The sequence below is a fragment of the Silurus aristotelis genome (assembly GCF_946808225.1).
Source record: "Silurus aristotelis genome assembly, chromosome: 19".
Classification (NCBI taxonomy): domain Eukaryota; kingdom Metazoa; phylum Chordata; class Actinopteri; order Siluriformes; family Siluridae; genus Silurus; species Silurus aristotelis.
The window spans coordinates 21,721,739-21,738,153 of NC_139592.1; the positions used below are offsets into that span (position 1 = coordinate 21,721,739).

At 36.8% G+C, this 16,415-nt stretch overlaps 1 protein-coding gene and 1 long non-coding RNA gene across 2 annotated transcripts; one reads left to right on the forward strand and one right to left on the reverse strand.

Annotated features, from left to right (window-relative positions):
- Positions 1-4,335: 4,335 nt before the first annotated feature.
- On the forward strand, positions 4,336-9,390 carry LOC310741652 (uncharacterized protein). The gene is made up of 2 exons (XM_083569671.1): positions 4,336-4,713; positions 8,021-9,390. Exon 2 carries the CDS (start codon positions 8,026-8,028, stop codon positions 8,803-8,805), a length of 780 nt encoding a protein of 259 aa, XP_083425797.1. The 5' UTR covers positions 4,336-4,713; positions 8,021-8,025; the 3' UTR covers positions 8,806-9,390.
- Positions 9,391-13,613: 4,223 nt separating this feature from the next.
- Positions 13,614-15,110, reverse strand: LOC310715305. Its single transcript, XR_014530294.1, has 4 exons — positions 14,969-15,110; positions 14,735-14,806; positions 14,174-14,206; positions 13,614-13,835 (listed from the first exon to the last, which is right to left on the reverse strand). It is a non-coding gene; the product is annotated as an uncharacterized lncRNA (long non-coding RNA).
- Between the last annotated feature and the right edge of the window lie 1,305 nt (positions 15,111-16,415).

Below are 16,415 nucleotides of genomic sequence, written 5' to 3' on the forward strand. Positions count from 1 at the left end.
TTTTATTATCATTTTTTTTTTTTTTGGTTGTTTTTTTTTTTCAAGCAGAATAGTCGAACATATCTAGGAAACGATAAAGCTTTTCTTACAATGTTAAAGGTTTTTTTTTTCTTACTATGTCATATTCATGCTGCCAATAAGAAAACAAAACCATGCATTCATCCGGTGAAGGTCCGATATGCAATATGTAAGACTTTACCACCTGGCGATTCAAATCGTTCAAACTTATGAACTCAGGCTTTAAAATAAAACATACAAAGACAGAAAACAACCATATATATAAAATATAGAAATACGGTATATATACATTTATATCGCTGTTGTAACATTTGCAGAATGTGGTCATGTGCACAATGTAGATGATGAAGGTTTTTTGCTGAGCCTGACCCGGTTCTGTCTGAGATCTGTCAGTTCACTGGTGAAGCAGGTGGGTTCTGACTGGTCAGGTATTCCCCTGAGCCTCCTTTACGTTTCTTGTCAGCATAAGTCCAATAAAATAGTGCCTACTGCCAAACTGAACCGTCCGCATTTGTATTCTCAACTCCCAGAATTCAAGGAAACATGATTTTAAGGGTGTAAATGGATTTATCAGGCTAAAGACTCCAGAAGAAACGGTTCTCAGCTGTACCTTTCCATTGTCGTGGTGTCATATCTTTAGTATAATATACAATTGCTTGTGTAAGTATTACTCGAAAAGCTAATTATCGTTAAAGGAAACAGTACCACTGGAATGACAAGCAAAGGTACAATTTAGACCCGTTTTTTCTCTGAGTTTATATAACCAGCATGTCAAAAGTGACCCTTTCCTGGATTTCCTGATTACTCGGAGTGGGAGGAAGAGGAAAACCTGACCATTAAGTTCCACCTGGACCAGTTATGGGTGATGTGGATTTTAGTAGACCATTCCAAGCTTTTCAAAAAACAAAGACAACTTCATGAACACTTTGAATGGTCTGGTTTTCTTAAGAAATGGCTCTAAAAATGTCCTGGTATCCAAATGATTACAAAATCAAGGTCATTGATGGAAAGTTTGCGAACCATAAAGAAAGATGACAAAATGTGTGTCTAAACCAAAGGGGTTTTTTTTGGCCGGGTTGCCTGTGAGGGAAAGTATACACCAGGTTGGTGCAGAAAACTTAAATACAATTTTAGATCAAATGCTCTTGGATCTGTGGAGAATTCTGGAATATTGCAGCAATAATGCAAATTGTTAAATCTGTCTAAGATCTCAAATTGGTTTATATACTGTATATGTATAAATATGTTAAATATTAAAATATTCAGTACTGAAAGGCTTTCATGTCCCAAAATCCCTCATAATCAGCTTCCTAAATATTTTAAATGAGTTCACATGCATCACCATCAGTGACTTTGATTTTTCTTTGAACAACTTATCTATTCTAAATCTTGTTTTATAATCATTCATCCCCTTATGAGGATTCTGAGCCGCACTGTTTCTGTAGAAATCCAGATCGTTGCAAAAGGGTTCACAACTGTTTTTTTCTTTCTCTCTCTCTCTCTCTCTCTCTCTCTCTCCTAATGCCTGTACAGCTAACTCACATACAGTACATGTATAATCTCATGTGTTCCTACAATCCCAAGCTAATCGACATTAAGCTAAAACAGTCATATAGAGCTTATGTGAAAAACCACGCAGACTCAAAAGAGCTAGGCCTTTGGCTTAACAGTTGTAAAGAGATTCATTGTTTGACTCAACTAGTATTGCCATATATTTCCCTAGATTTTGTCCTCGTCCATTTTTGTGTTGATGACTCTGCTACCTTGCTGAAAGTCGCTCCATTACACTTTTTTTGTGCTTTCTATGTAGAAAAATAAATGTTTGGAGAAAATAAACAGCTGTATATAGTGACGCTAAACTGTGTGGAGTTTATTGTGTGACTTGACTCGTGTCCAGTGAAGGAAAATTGCGTAAAACATTTATATTTTGTGTATTTACTTGTATATATTATGGACAAATTAACATATCGACAGCCCTCATCAATATAAAAAAGGTGGAAGCTCAGTGGTTGAGATATTAAACTTCTGATAAGAAGGTTAGCTTCAACCAAGCTGTCACTGCTGGGCCCCTCGAGCAAGGCCCTTAACCTTCACCTGCTTAGGTATATAAATTAGATTGTTGTAAGTTGCTCTGGATAAGAGCCAAATTCTGTAAATGTAATCCTAAACATTACTGACCCCAACAGAAGTTTTTTCAAGGTGCCAGACCCCAGACGAAACCCACACCGGCAAAAAAAACGCCTACTACACTATCACTGCGCCACCATGTGGCCGTGTACACTTAGAATTCATTTGTAAAACACTTTTTTGGCAGAAATAATTAATATAATACATAAACCGTGGAATCTGATAGATTTGTAATCACAGAAAAATGTTAGTTTAGGTTGTAAATGTAGGCTTCCAGTTAGCATGCTACCAACTATGTGTGTAAATGGATGTTATAGTGTTAAACTTGTATATTTTACTCTCCCCTGCCCAGTCTAAACAGACCTGACATTAGCTCAGCAAACATGCTAAATATTAGAACAGTTGAAGCACTTGCTGTCTTTCACCCAGACGGTTTTCTAGAAGATATATGCAATAACAGAGTACCACATCATTAAGAGATATCTGGTGCATCTGAAGTGGGAGGCGTAGAGTCAAAACTGTACCGACAAACTATGTTTGCTTCTTCAGGTCTCCTACTATAAAGCAAGACATACACTATAGGGCCACAGGTTTGTGGAAACCTGAACATCACACTCATCCAAATAGATTTCTGTGTGTAGCTGAGTAAATTTGTGTTTATTCGGTTAGAAGAACATTAGTTAGACCAGGTACTGATTTTGCGTCAGGAGATCTGGGGTTACAATTGTGTGCTTCCAGGTTTGGTGGAGAACTTTATACCTTCTAAATAGAATTGAATTAAAACAACATACAGCACTAGGGTATACACACTAAAACCTCTGAAGAACCAAGTTTAGTGTATTGGGTATTTATTAACCTCTATATGGTGGAATTACACCAGAGGGTTTTCTAGATATTAGAATAAATATTGTGTTTTGGGCTACGTTGGTGAAGTTTTGCAGTATTACAAAGAAATTGCAGTTGACTGAGGTATAGACATGCGTCATATAGATAGAAATGTGATATATAGGTGAAAAACAAGGAAATTAGAAAAGCAATTAAACTAAATGAAAGAAATATCTGAGAAATATAATCTATATAAATATAAAATAAATATATATTGTACAAAAATGATACGCAGTGTAAATTCAGATGGTATACAGATATATAGAAGATAATCTAGGAATTCTGGTGAATTTACAGTGATATACAGTTATAATTATATGGAAATTGTACAGATTGGAGTAAAATCAGTAAAGCATTAGTGAGACATCAGTGTCCTAACAGGGTAATGGTGGTGGTTGTGGGGGAAAAAGCCCTGAAACTCCTGGTTCTGATCTGAATGTTTTTGTATCTCCTCCTAGAGTGAAGGAGGATAAACAGTTTATGACTGGGATGTGAGGAGTCCCTGATGATGTTGTGTGCATTTAGCAGACGTCCTTATCTAGAGCGACTTACAATTATCTAATTTATACAACTGGGAATTTGATGGTTAAGGGCCTTGTTCAAGCGCCCAGAGGTGGCATTTTAGCATTGGTGGGATTTGAACTCAATCTTTTGATCAATAGACCATAATTCACTATATAATCCACTTTATATTATACTCTATACTTATAATCACACTCTTAATGTCACCCAAATGAGGATGGGTTTCACTTTTGAGTCTGGTTCCTCTCAAGGTTTCTTCCTCATGTCATCTAAGGGAGTTTTTCGCCATGGCTGCTCATCAGGGATAAATACAAACCATTTACCTTAACTTTTAAAATTACGTAAAGCTGCTTTGAGACAATGTCTGTTGTGAAAAGCGCAATAGAAATAAACTTGACTTGACTTTAGTGAAGGTGCTCAATGGCAGGTAGTTGGTGCCAGTGATGCACTTTGCGGATTTGACCACCAATTTGCAGGGCTTTACTGTGGATCTGCTGTGCTACACTGTGATGGAGTTGGTTAGGATGCTTTCCATGATGCATTGGTAGAAGCTGGTTACATCCCAGGTGGACAAATGAACTTTCTTAAGTCTCCTCAATAACTATAGACGCTGTGGCACATTCCTGAAGATTGTTTTGAAGTTTTTATTAGCACCAACTGGGATGTTTATTGACTTTCACTTTCATTCATGACTCGGGCCTGAAGAATCAATGGAAACCATTGTGAATGAGGATTGCAAGGAGGAGCACGCTTACGTGTAGCCACGCCCATACCGGAAGTGACGCGACTTAAGGGGCGGGGGTGGAGTGGAAAGGGGAGGGGGGTGGAGTGGAAAGGGGAGGGGGGTGTAGAAGTAGCTTGTTTTTATTTCTTTCCCCTCGAACATTTAATAGAAAACAAACACACAATGTTTAATCGTTAATGTTTATTTACAGTAAATCGTCGCTTTATTGGGTTTTTCTTTTCCCCCCCTTTGTTTCTTGCCATGTAGCTGTGCGCGCGTGCGAGTCAGCCGCGGGAAAGTTTGTTTCCCCTTTGATCTCGGACTGTCCGATCTCTCTACATTAACACGATTTCAAGGTTCCAAGTTTCTACAACTTTCGTTTTTCTATACGTCGTCTCTGAGCAATACTGGTGCATGCACGGACGTGACTTCAGGAGGTGAGTATTTGCACTGTTTATTTCTCTGCCCGGTGAGAAATACAAACACGAAATAATTATCCCGGTTATAAATGTTTATTCAGCGTCTATAGATGGAGATATAACCCAAAAGTGCACGTGCATCACGTGAGTTTAAACGCTGTGCATGTTTGCTTATTGGAGCACGTGCACGCCCGGTCTTGTAATGTTGTAATAATAAATGCACGCTTTAAAAAATACAAATACAAATAATACACCACTGGACATTCTGAAATTTACATTTACAGAATCATTTATCTAAAGTTTCTATTTTTTTACACGTTTTTTAAATGCAAAAAAAAAAAGGGGAGAGAGAAAAATCTGCGTGAATTAAATACAAATAGACTGTAAGAGGAAGGCGTGCACCCGGAAGTGCTTCTATGGGTTCTTCCGGTCTGGTGCCTCAAAGTTATATTTGTATAATTCTTAAAAAAAAAAAAAAAAAAGATTTTTACATAAAGTAAAGCATTATCATGAACATAATTAGTTCTATCTGGGAAACATTTTCTCACAAAAATGTATAAAAAAAACCCCAATAAATCAGCAACTGAAACATTTAATATAAAACCATGGAATGTGATTGAGGGAGGAGTCTTTTCTTTTCAGTCACGTGACATTTGTTTGACATGCTGTCACAAGCTCACTTCATTCTTGAGCTCATCTGTCTGATGAAACCTGTCAGATGATGGTGTTCATGAGATATTTATCAACAGGTGGAGATTTCATTCATAAAATCTTTTGTATAAAAAATGTGTTCCTGATCCAATTCCAGTCTCAGGATCTCAGGATGTCTATCTGGAGGTTCCTGGGTTTCTTCCATGCTTTCTAGTTTCCTCCCAGTTCCCACTAACATGCAGCTGTTGCTGTCCTGTACCCAGGACTGGCCCCGTATCCAAAACAACTGTAAAAAGGTTCTTCTTCAAGGTGTATGGTTCTGTGAAGAACCTTCAATGAGCCGTTTCAGACGGGTGCTCGAATGTTTTCCTATGAAGGGCCAAAAATTACTTGATTGATCGCGACGGGCTGAAAGTAGAAGCTGCGTTATACTTGTATTATATTAAAATGTTTTGATTTAGAAATAAATACATAGAAACACGACTTTCTAATCTGTGCAACTAATTGTTTTTTTTTGTTTGTTTTTTTTACATTTTTAGTTTAATTAAATTACTATTACAATGAATAAAATCGCATTTATAGTGCAATAAAGTTCAATGCCTAATACATCTATTAAATCTCTTTAAAAATTTTGGGACAGTGTGCAAAATGTAAATAAAACCTGAATGAAATTATTTGGAAATCTCATAAATCCGTATTCTATGGCGTTTCTGGCGTATTTATGAATGAATCATGTTCACGCATGCCTTATCCTTTGTTCGATAGAGATTTAACCCGCATCTGTGGATGACATGACAAACTACGTTCACAGATAATAATATCTGGAGGTGCTGATGAGCTCATGAGGTGATTTCCATTACAGAATCATGACTGCTTTAAATAGCGTGTCGCTCGAGGGCCTGAAAATCACAGGACATCTAGTTTATATTTTCTCCTTGTGCTCCCTTCTGAGATTTCGCCATATTCAAGTTGCAAAATTAATAAATTAAATTAGGTTGAAATGTTTCTTTAACTATTTACTTTACACACTGATTTTTGTTGCTCCGTCCCAACAAAAATTTACCTCAGTTTTTTTATTTTAAATTGTTTTTTATGTAATGTTGTGAATAAAATATTGGTTTCTGTTGATTTGCAAATCATAGCATTCTGTTTTTATTGACATTTTTATTAGGGATGTCCAAATTAGTCAAGACGATTATTATTGTCGTTTCAACCATATATAGCTGACTCAGCACACAGCGAAATGAGACAACGTTCCTCCAGAACCCTGGTGCTACATAAAACGACATAAAGCTACATAACAGAGAGACACAGAGCTGAGGACTTGTCCGTAGTAGGTGTCCTCGCCACATAAAATGCATCGTGTGCAACCTGGTGCAGGACAGACCACACAAGACAGTGTAGGACAAATGCAATAACGTTAATGCAAATTCACAAATTTTATTAACGTGCGATTAATGCGTTTCTGTCACGCCATCATTTCATTACTTGGATACCAAAAAGAAACAAATCGCTAAACATTCGATCGCTAAACATTTGTATTACCGACGCGCCAAGTCTCAATTCAAGCACCAAAATCCGCCATGACGCACACGTCCGCCGATTAAAACCGTCCGTGTGAAAACACAGCAAAAGTTCCATTTGGTGTCCTGGTGATTTACGTCATTGAAAACATCATACATACTTTAAAACTTTTAATCTAGTAAAGTATTAATATAAGATACACTTAGAACAGATAAAAATGTGCGATTGAGATAACTCGTCAACCATGCTAATAAATATTTGAATCGATTGACGGCTCTACATTTTACACAGTGTCCCAACTTTTTGGAATTGGGGTTGCATTAGCAATACAGCAACATGCCTGTAATACCACTGATCTTTAATGAAAGACATCAATCTGGTTCATATTGATTGAGATGGTTTGGACATGTGCAGAGGAGGGACATGGGGTATATCAGTATGAGAATGCTGAGGATGGAGCCACCAGGAAGGAGGAAAAGAGGAAGACTAAGGAGGAGGTTTATGGATGTGTTGAGGGAAGACATGCAGGTAGTTGGTTTGAAAGAGGCAGATGTAGCGGACAGAGAGGTATGGAGACGGATGATCCTCTGTGGAGACCCGTAATTGGAGAAGCCGGAAGAAGAAGAAGAACCTTCTTTACACTTAATAACCCCTAATGAGGAGTAATTATGATTAATTAATAATTAATGTGAATAACATTTTAAATGCAAAATATGATGGAAATTAATTCTGCTATTTATTATTCATTGTGTTTCTTTTCTAACTTGTATGAACTGGATCACAGCTACTGTGAAAAACAGACAAAAAAAGACTTCTTTGTAGTAGCAGGAAAAGGTTTTTTAGTGCCCTAAGAAGGATATCTACTGAAAGGTTCTTCAGGGAACCAAAAAAACGACCCTCTGCACATGCAGCTATCGATGGAGATGTAGTGTAGGAGCGTTGGTTGTGGTGGCTCGTAAACCTCTAACAGACAATAACTTCCTGTTTTAGTGCCTGTTCAATACCTGGTGATTGAGTGTTCTAATAAAGAGCATGTTTCACTGGCTGTCGCGTGTCTACAGCAAATTACGTTTAATGTAACATGTTGTTCAGTGAAAGATTTTCAGAAGTATCGCAGCAATTTTTTATGTTTTCTTGTTTATTTCTTTAGCTGCCATGTCGTTTACGGTCAAGTCCGAGGCTGAGCCGATGGAAATAACGAGCACAGATAAGCGAAACACTGGAGGCGAGCAGGTCAACAAGCCTCTAAAGTCCATGGTGGATCCCTTGCTGCTGACGACGAAGATGCTCACGGGGATGGGGCAGTACGTATGCACCGTGTGCGGCGACATGTTCGCGTCGCTGACTCAGCTGGCCAGACACGTGCAGTTCCACGACCGCGACCGTCCGTTCCCCTGCGCCATCTGCGGCAAGCGCTTCCTGAGCCGGAGCCACCACGACGAGCACCAGCGCGTGCACACGGGCGAGCGGCCCTTCCCCTGCGACCGCTGCGAGCGCTCCTTCACCACGCACCACAACCGCAAGCGCCACCAGATGATCCACGACAAGGAGGAGGCGTACCGATGCCCCGTGTGCGGCATTCTCTTCTGCCAGGAACACCAGCTGGGCAATTTCAGCGGCATCATCCGCGTGCTCAAGCAGCACGAGAACGGGAACCCGGGCAGCGACGTTCGGATCAAAACCGACATCCAGATCGACCCAAATTTTGAAGACGATCAAAATGAACAAGTCAAGAGGAGGAAAACGAACAAGCATCAGCATTCCCGTTCGGAAAAATACTATTCGTGGTCTTCCCGAGAAGACGACAGCAGGACGCCGTTCGAATCGGGCGTCTCGTCGGGTCCGTACCATAAAGAGGCACATGTTCCTGAAGTGCTGCACAAAGCAACTATAAGGATCAAGAAGATTGCGTATGATATGGAGGTTACCCTTTAAGCTATATTTCAAATGTGTCCTGTTCTACTGTTCGGAATGATTTTCCCGCTTCCAGCTCGTTTACACAACCGGATAAAGACGTACAGTAAAACACTGATTTGCAGAGGTTCTCCAAGACCAGGGTGGAAAGCTGTTCTGTGAACCTGATGATGAACATGTTCTCGAACGAAACCGGTGATAAGCTTTAATTAAGCTGTTAGCTTTGATTTTTTTTTTTTTTTTTTTTTTTTTTTTTTTTTTTTACACACTGAAGCAGACCAACCTTTATAAACTACCACACTGCTGTGACGCAAACACACATCAATTGACTGGACATTTGTCATAATTTTTTTTTTTCCTGCAAATATTTTGTACCAAAATGATTTTGTTCTCATTAACAATGTATTTGACACTTATTTTTCCTCATGTATAAAAATGATCTTTATCCCTTCTATATGTTAATAAACACGACACTCAAATGTATTTACTTAAACAAAATACTGACACACAAATAATGTTTCGGTGTGCGTCTTCTTTTCGTTCTTCCTTTTTGTAGCTCTTCATTGTGCAGGGTGAGAGGAATCCGAATAAACGTAGGTTACGTCACTGGTTTGCGTGTTTTTTCATTTCACGCCATCATTTTCAATCCCCACAGAAGAAGATGGTGAAGGAAATCAGCTCGAGATAAACAAGTTTGCGAGACTTTTAATCCAGTCTTTATTGTTTCTTCAACAAGGTTCTGATCTCGTCATAGTTTTTATATGATGATGATGTTGCTCTCGAACCTGTAAATAAAACAATGTCCTTTTTTTTTGCTGAATGTTAACAATATATTATGGGTCTAAGACAACGCTCTTTCTCCATTGGATATAAATATTTGTCTCTCACCTCAAGTGGAACCAGTTGATATCACCGTTTAAATGAGGGTCTCCACAATCTGAATGCATGAAGGGTCCGAGTCATCAACAGAATCCAGATGCATCCCATAGAGTTTTGCTAAGCGAGAAACTGAATTAGCACGCTGAGAAAAAGCACAGCTCAAAAGTACAGTATCGGGTCACCTGACCTTTTTATGCCGTATGTGGTTCTTCTCCAAATTCTTACCACAAAGCTGAAGGATCTCAATCATACATGACGTCTTTAGATGGCGCTATAATACAATTTTGCATTCACTTCAACTTGAAAACCCAAAACCTGCTCCAGCATGGTGATCCCCCTGTGCACAAAGTGAGCTGCTTGAAGATCTGGTTTACATGCTTTGGAGAGGAAGGTCTTGCTGCTATAGAGCTCCATCCCTACTGAACACCTTTGGGATGAATGTGAACGCTGACTGCACCTCAGGTCTCCTCACCTACATCAGTACCTGCCTTTCATAACACACTTGTGGCTGAAGAACATAAATATCCATAATCACACTCCAAAATCTAGTGAAACATCTTCCCAGAAGAGTGGAGGGAATCAGAAGAGTGAATTGGGACTAAATGTGTAATGTGATGCCCAAAAATCACATACCAAACTTATGACCAGGTGTCCCAATACTTTTGGTAATAAAGAACCTGAACTGTTTGGATCTCTAATAAATTCCAGTGATGTTTCCATGATCTTCATGGTCAACTTCATACTTAACCTTGTTTAGGTTTTAAATAAATTGTCCTCTTGTATTTACAGAACAAATACAATTTAATCACACAAATACGACTATTACAGATGTATTGTTTCTGCTAATAGTTTGTCTCTTTCACATCCACTGTTGATTTGGTTATTTAGTGCAGATTTTATAGGATTAAATGCAATACATAACATGATCTATATCACTATATATATATCTATAGTCTATATTGCTTTAGTAGGAGGGGAGATTATTTCCATATCCAGCTAGAAAAATTGCATTTTAACCCATTTTACTGTAGCAGGCAAATGTTTATTATCCTAAATAGTGGGTCTGTGTTTTACTGTAAATGAATTACTGTACAAGAAACTAAAAGTCCTGGGTGATGAGATTTTTTCTGAGAAAATTTTAATCTTAAACTAACTAAAGTAAGCATTTTAAAGTAATACAAAAAACATCATCTTAACAAATTAATATTTTTCAGTGTAGCCCAGCCAATGACATTACTTCCAATAATAAAACAAGTGGCCATGGCAAAGGAAAAAGAAGAAGAGGAGGAAGAAGAAGAAGAAGAAAAAGAAGAAGAAGAGCTGGTCCAGATGGGATTTTCTTTCCTTTTTTTTTTAGAGTTGATATTAGTTAATATCAATAGTTTAATTAATATGCACATTTAAGCAATGTAAATGTATTGATTGGTTGTATGTAAATTAAAATGTTAGAAATTATATTTATTTCAAGTACATTTTATTTATTCTGGAATGTGGAAGGAAGGAGGTTCTTATTTTTTTTTAAAAATTGTATTTTTGGTTTATAGTGTGTAGTTTGCAAATGCATGAGAGGGAAAGAGTGTTGTTAAATAATTAATTTCCATTTTTGAACTGTTCAATGAATTTGTAGAACAGGTGTATTACAAAAGTATTTTTTTCCGAGACAATTCAGGTATTGGACCACTAGAGGGCGCGCTCACCCCATTTAACCGACTAAATGCTACTTGCAAGTGTAATCGGAGGGACCGTCTACAAAGAGCATGACCTGGGTAAAGCGTAGGATTGCGTTACAATTACAGTTATCTGTAAGATATCTGATGTACTGTTGGGTTACAGCTTGATTTTTGTGGGTGTAGTAGTAAAATATAAGTAGACTTTTAGTGTAATATTACATCACATTTTTGTATTAACTCTGTAATGCAAATTATACACTAAAATAATTTCATTTGCTTGGATAATGCATTTGTTTTGCTATTTTGCTCTTGAAAATTATTTTTAAAAAACAAACAGAAAATTAATGCTGTCAATAAGCTAAACGTGCTCTTAATCGTAAAAAAATTTAATTTGTTTTATTCATAATTAATTTTCTGTATACCTGTATTTAAATATCTGGGACAGTTCAGATATATTTCACTAGAGGGCGCTATCTCACAGTAAAAGTGACAATGTCGTGATTGAGTCATTAAGGGGCCGTCTACAAAGAGCATGACCTAGGCAGTGAGTGTATTATTAAAAGTACATTTTAAATTTTATAGAAATGCAGCGTTAATATATTTTAGATTTTTTATTTCTACAGAAATAAACTTGAATTTTATTGAAATGCTCTACTGATCACCACCAGGCCAGAACCTGTATTAAAAATGGGTTTTTTTCAAAAACGCTTTCCCTGACCATAATAAAACAGTTTATAAAGAAGAATAAATGTTACTATTGTGATGAGTTGTAAGGTTTTTAATCTGTGCTGAAGTGGAAATGAAATTATCAGATTCAGCGACTTGATTGTTGTTAAATTTGAGATGAACTGTTTTGGATAATCAGACTTCATTGGTTGGTTCCCAACAAACTCTGAACCAAGCAGGTAGAAGGGGCAATATTTAATCATTTACAAAATATAAACCAAAAAAACATTTGGCAGTAAGTGTTAAAATATTTTGTTGATTATAGAAGACGAATAATTTGATATATTACACAAAATTAGCCGCCGGCTACCACAAATACCCAGAATTCTCTGGGCTGATTAACCAGAATGATTTGCACCTGCCAGGCAGGATACTTAAACCCCACGCCTGACAGCATCCCCTCGTCGCACCTTTGTAGAGATGTGACCGGTACGGTATTTCAGGGCTTTCAGAGAGGAGAGGAATTTCGGAAAAAGAGACGTGAAAAGCAGATGAATAAGGAGGAAAAAAGGAAATGAAAGCTGTAAAGCAGTGTTAGAAACAAAAACAAGCATTAGACAAACATATGCGTCACAACAGAAAAACTAATTAAGAGCATGGAAACATATTTCTGAAAAAGTATCAACGTTTGTATTGTTTACAGTTTTTCTCGAATGCTAAGACACATTTCTTGAAAGCTGCTCTCCTTTTCTCTAAACTGTGAACACAAAACCCAATTCTCAAGCAACATTTACAGAACCTCAGACTCTTCTTGCAAAACCAAACTTTCACCTCAAAACAGTTCAATCTGTTTTGAGGCTCAGGACATGCTCAGGACATGAAGCTGGAGTGATAAATTTTTATTGTTCACTGTAGGCTAAATGCATGTTGCAAAACAAAAAAAAGCCCTGTGCATTTAGCACTTGTACAAAAAGACAAAACAGAAATCTTGTGCATTTACACATAGCACTTGTAAAAACAAACAGAAATCTTATGCGTTTTCCACTTGTGTACAGGAAAATGAGGAGCTGGTGAGTGTTGTAGGGCCCCAGGTTGCCATGATGGTGGACAACCCATGCATGATTGCTGATGGCAGCACATAATGTGACATTACCACCACGCTGCCCAGGAACACCAACAATGGCCCGATGGCCAATCACATTACGGCTTCTTCTTTTCCTTTTGGTGAGATAAAACCGAGCTTCATCCATGTACACATATTCATGAGGTCTTTCCATTGCATCCAGTTGAAGAACCCTCTGTAGAATTAGATATAGTTTTGTAAGTGATACGAAAAAAGTGATTTAGGCCACTACAATAAATTACTACTTAAAGTAATCAACATTAAATGTGTCTGGATATATGCCAACCTGTACATACTGGAATCTTTGCGTGAGTGAGAGAGAGAGAGAGAGAGAGAGAGAGAGAGAGAGAGAGAGAGAGAGAGAGATATTTTGACTTTTTCTATTTTTAATTAGATTTGAAATACTTCATTTTTTTTATCACCACAGTGTATCAGTGTAAATCTGCTTTCAGACATTTTTTATTGTTTAAAGCGCAATATAAATAAAAAATATAGGTAAGAAAATAGTCATATTGTTCTTAAAAACGCTTTCAAAAGTTGTAAAATAGATATAAAATTCGTGAGTAAAAATATAAATAAAAATGTAAATCCTATTTAATGACATGTTCTTCTCTTTACGTCAGAAGACATGTCTCATGTATGGGTTTAGAAGAAAGGATGTACTGAGTCTTTGGTCCTTGCTGGTTCAGTCTCCTCCACTGAGAGATGAATATCTACAAACACACCAAATACATTTTTATTGCTACAGCATATAAACTGTTGTGGGTTTTTTATGATATGTAATCAGTAAAGTCATTAATGCTAAAATCAAGAATATGACTTTTATCTGAGCAGCACACTTCAGAAAATGTATGCTTTTTTAAATTGAGGTAAAGGAATAAGAATTTCTTATTGTACTCCAGTTGATTGTAAGCTTTTGCAAAACACAGATTGGTTCATATATTTTATCATCTGCAACATGGAATACAAGATGATTTATATTCATGTATTGAATGAAATAAAAAAAATTGTAAACACAATTTCGATGTTTAAGCAAAAAAAAATTACAGACCTTCATCTTTTGACTTAACTGGGTCTTCTGGCTCTGCAAAGTAATCAAATGTATGTTTTTAAACAAATTTTTATTAGAATTGTGTGTTATTTGTGTGTTAAGTGGTAAATGGTTTATATGTATTTGTGGACCAACGTTTGTGGGAACTTGAGCATGAGATTAGCATGTTTTTTCTGTACAGTGTGAGGCTAAAACCTAAAGTGTGTTAGTTTATACGTTTTGTTTGATAAAAGAAATTGGGGGGTTATTGTGTTTATGAAGTGTTCTGAAATGATATTAAGCGTTTGTCGTAAAAAGCATTCCACAGCATGTCGTACTCTGTATGTATGTGATGTGACAAATAAAATAAAATTTGATTTGATTTGACATTTTATGTCACCATTCTTGCATCATGTTTGGTTATGAACTATTATGAACTAATTTATATTTTTTTTCACTCAATTTAGTCATGGCCAAGTATAACGCGCGACTGCATTGCCGTAATGACGTAGGCAAGATTCGAGCTGTTGAATTAACTAGAATGATTAGAGTTAAGAAGATTCTGAATGGTCTGAAACACACCTCCACATGAAAACACGTTCACGAGCATCTCGTAGATCCCACACAAGCAGCTGAGTGCTGTACGACATGCACCTAAATTAAACAACAATTAACAAAATCTACTTTTTCCTATAGTCGTTTTTTACAAACCTAATGTATATTTGTTTATTTGCCTGAGGGTGGTGCATCTTTTACTTATGTATCTAAACCTCTCATTCATTCATCTCGCTCATGAACCCAGAATATTGATCTTACCGTCACATATGTCGTGAGGAAGTCTGTCCATATTCAGTGAGCACTCAAAGACAGAAATGATTTCTTGTATTTAGGTGAGAAGAAAGTCGTGCATTCGTCTTGACGTTGAAGTGTTCTTAAGTAGCAAACAGCAGTTGCCCAAATCATTGGAATTTAGTGACCTTTCATGAGCGCGCGAGCTTTTATGTTGCGCTCACGTTGCTCCACCCAGTTGGTAGGATGATGTTTAGGAGCACGTCATTATAAAAGATTCGCTCCAGAACGGTTGCGGACATTTTGCTTAGATGCGCACTTTTATTTTCTAATGAACATGGTGGTTTGTTTGTTTCATACTAGTCTGACAACTAGAAAACCAGAAGTCATACACATGTTTCAAAAACAACAGAAGCAGAACTTACATGGTTTTATGGAGTATTTATAGCCTGCTGGTTTGATATTAAGAAATACAACAGGGACTGTTTTGTGTATTTTTTTTCTGAGTCTGCAAAATAATCAAATAGCTTTCAAACAAAGATTTTTATTAGAATTGTGTGTTATTTGTGTTAAGTGGTAAATGATTTATTTATATATATATATATATATATATATATATATATATATATATATATATATATATATATATATATATATATATATATATATATATATATATATGGACCAACGTTTGTGGGAACTTGTTTTTTCTGTACAGTGTATGAGACTAAAACCTAAAGTGTGTTAGTTAATACATGTTTTGTTTGATTTAAAAAAAGTTTGGGGTTATTGTGTTTGACATTTTCTGCAATAATATTAAGCGTTTGACATTTAATGTCACTGTTTTTGGTGTAGATATTAATAAATATTCTTCATAACAACAGAGATTTTCTGGTATACTGTAAAACTACAAGCACACAGAATGAACTCTAATAAAGATTAAGTGTTCACCTCTTATTCATATGCGGTTTCCATGAATAAATGAATAATTGAATAATTGGGTTAGGGTTAGGGTTAGTAGGTCAATACAGTTTGAGTGAGTGTTTGAGTGAGTGATTGATTGATTGATTGAGTTCCCTGTGACTCTCTGCTTCAGTCCCACCAATGACACAATGTTCATTTTGTCGCTTTACTTTCACTTTCAGTTTTTTCTTAAGTCAAGTTTTCAAGTTTATTTGTATAGCGCTTTTCACAACAGACATTGTCTCAAAGCAGCTTTACAGAAAACAACAGTGAAGGTGAATGGTGTGCGTTTGTCCCTGATGAGCAAGCCGTGGCGACAGTGGCAAGGAAAAACTCCCTTAGATGATATGAGGAAGAAACCTTGAGAGGAACCAGACTCAAAGGGGAACCCATCCTCATATGGGTGACATCAAAAGTTTGGTCATAAATCTTTCAACAATACAGAACAATTTGTGATCATCATAGATCCAGCATCAGCTTCTCCATGCCAGGGCCTTTAAACACTCGGCAT

Excerpts from the sequence above, each read along its gene's own strand:
- LOC310741652 (XM_083569671.1), top strand. The coding sequence starts at position 8,026 with ATGTCGTTTACGGTCAAGTCCGAGGCTGAGCCGATGGAAATAACGAGC.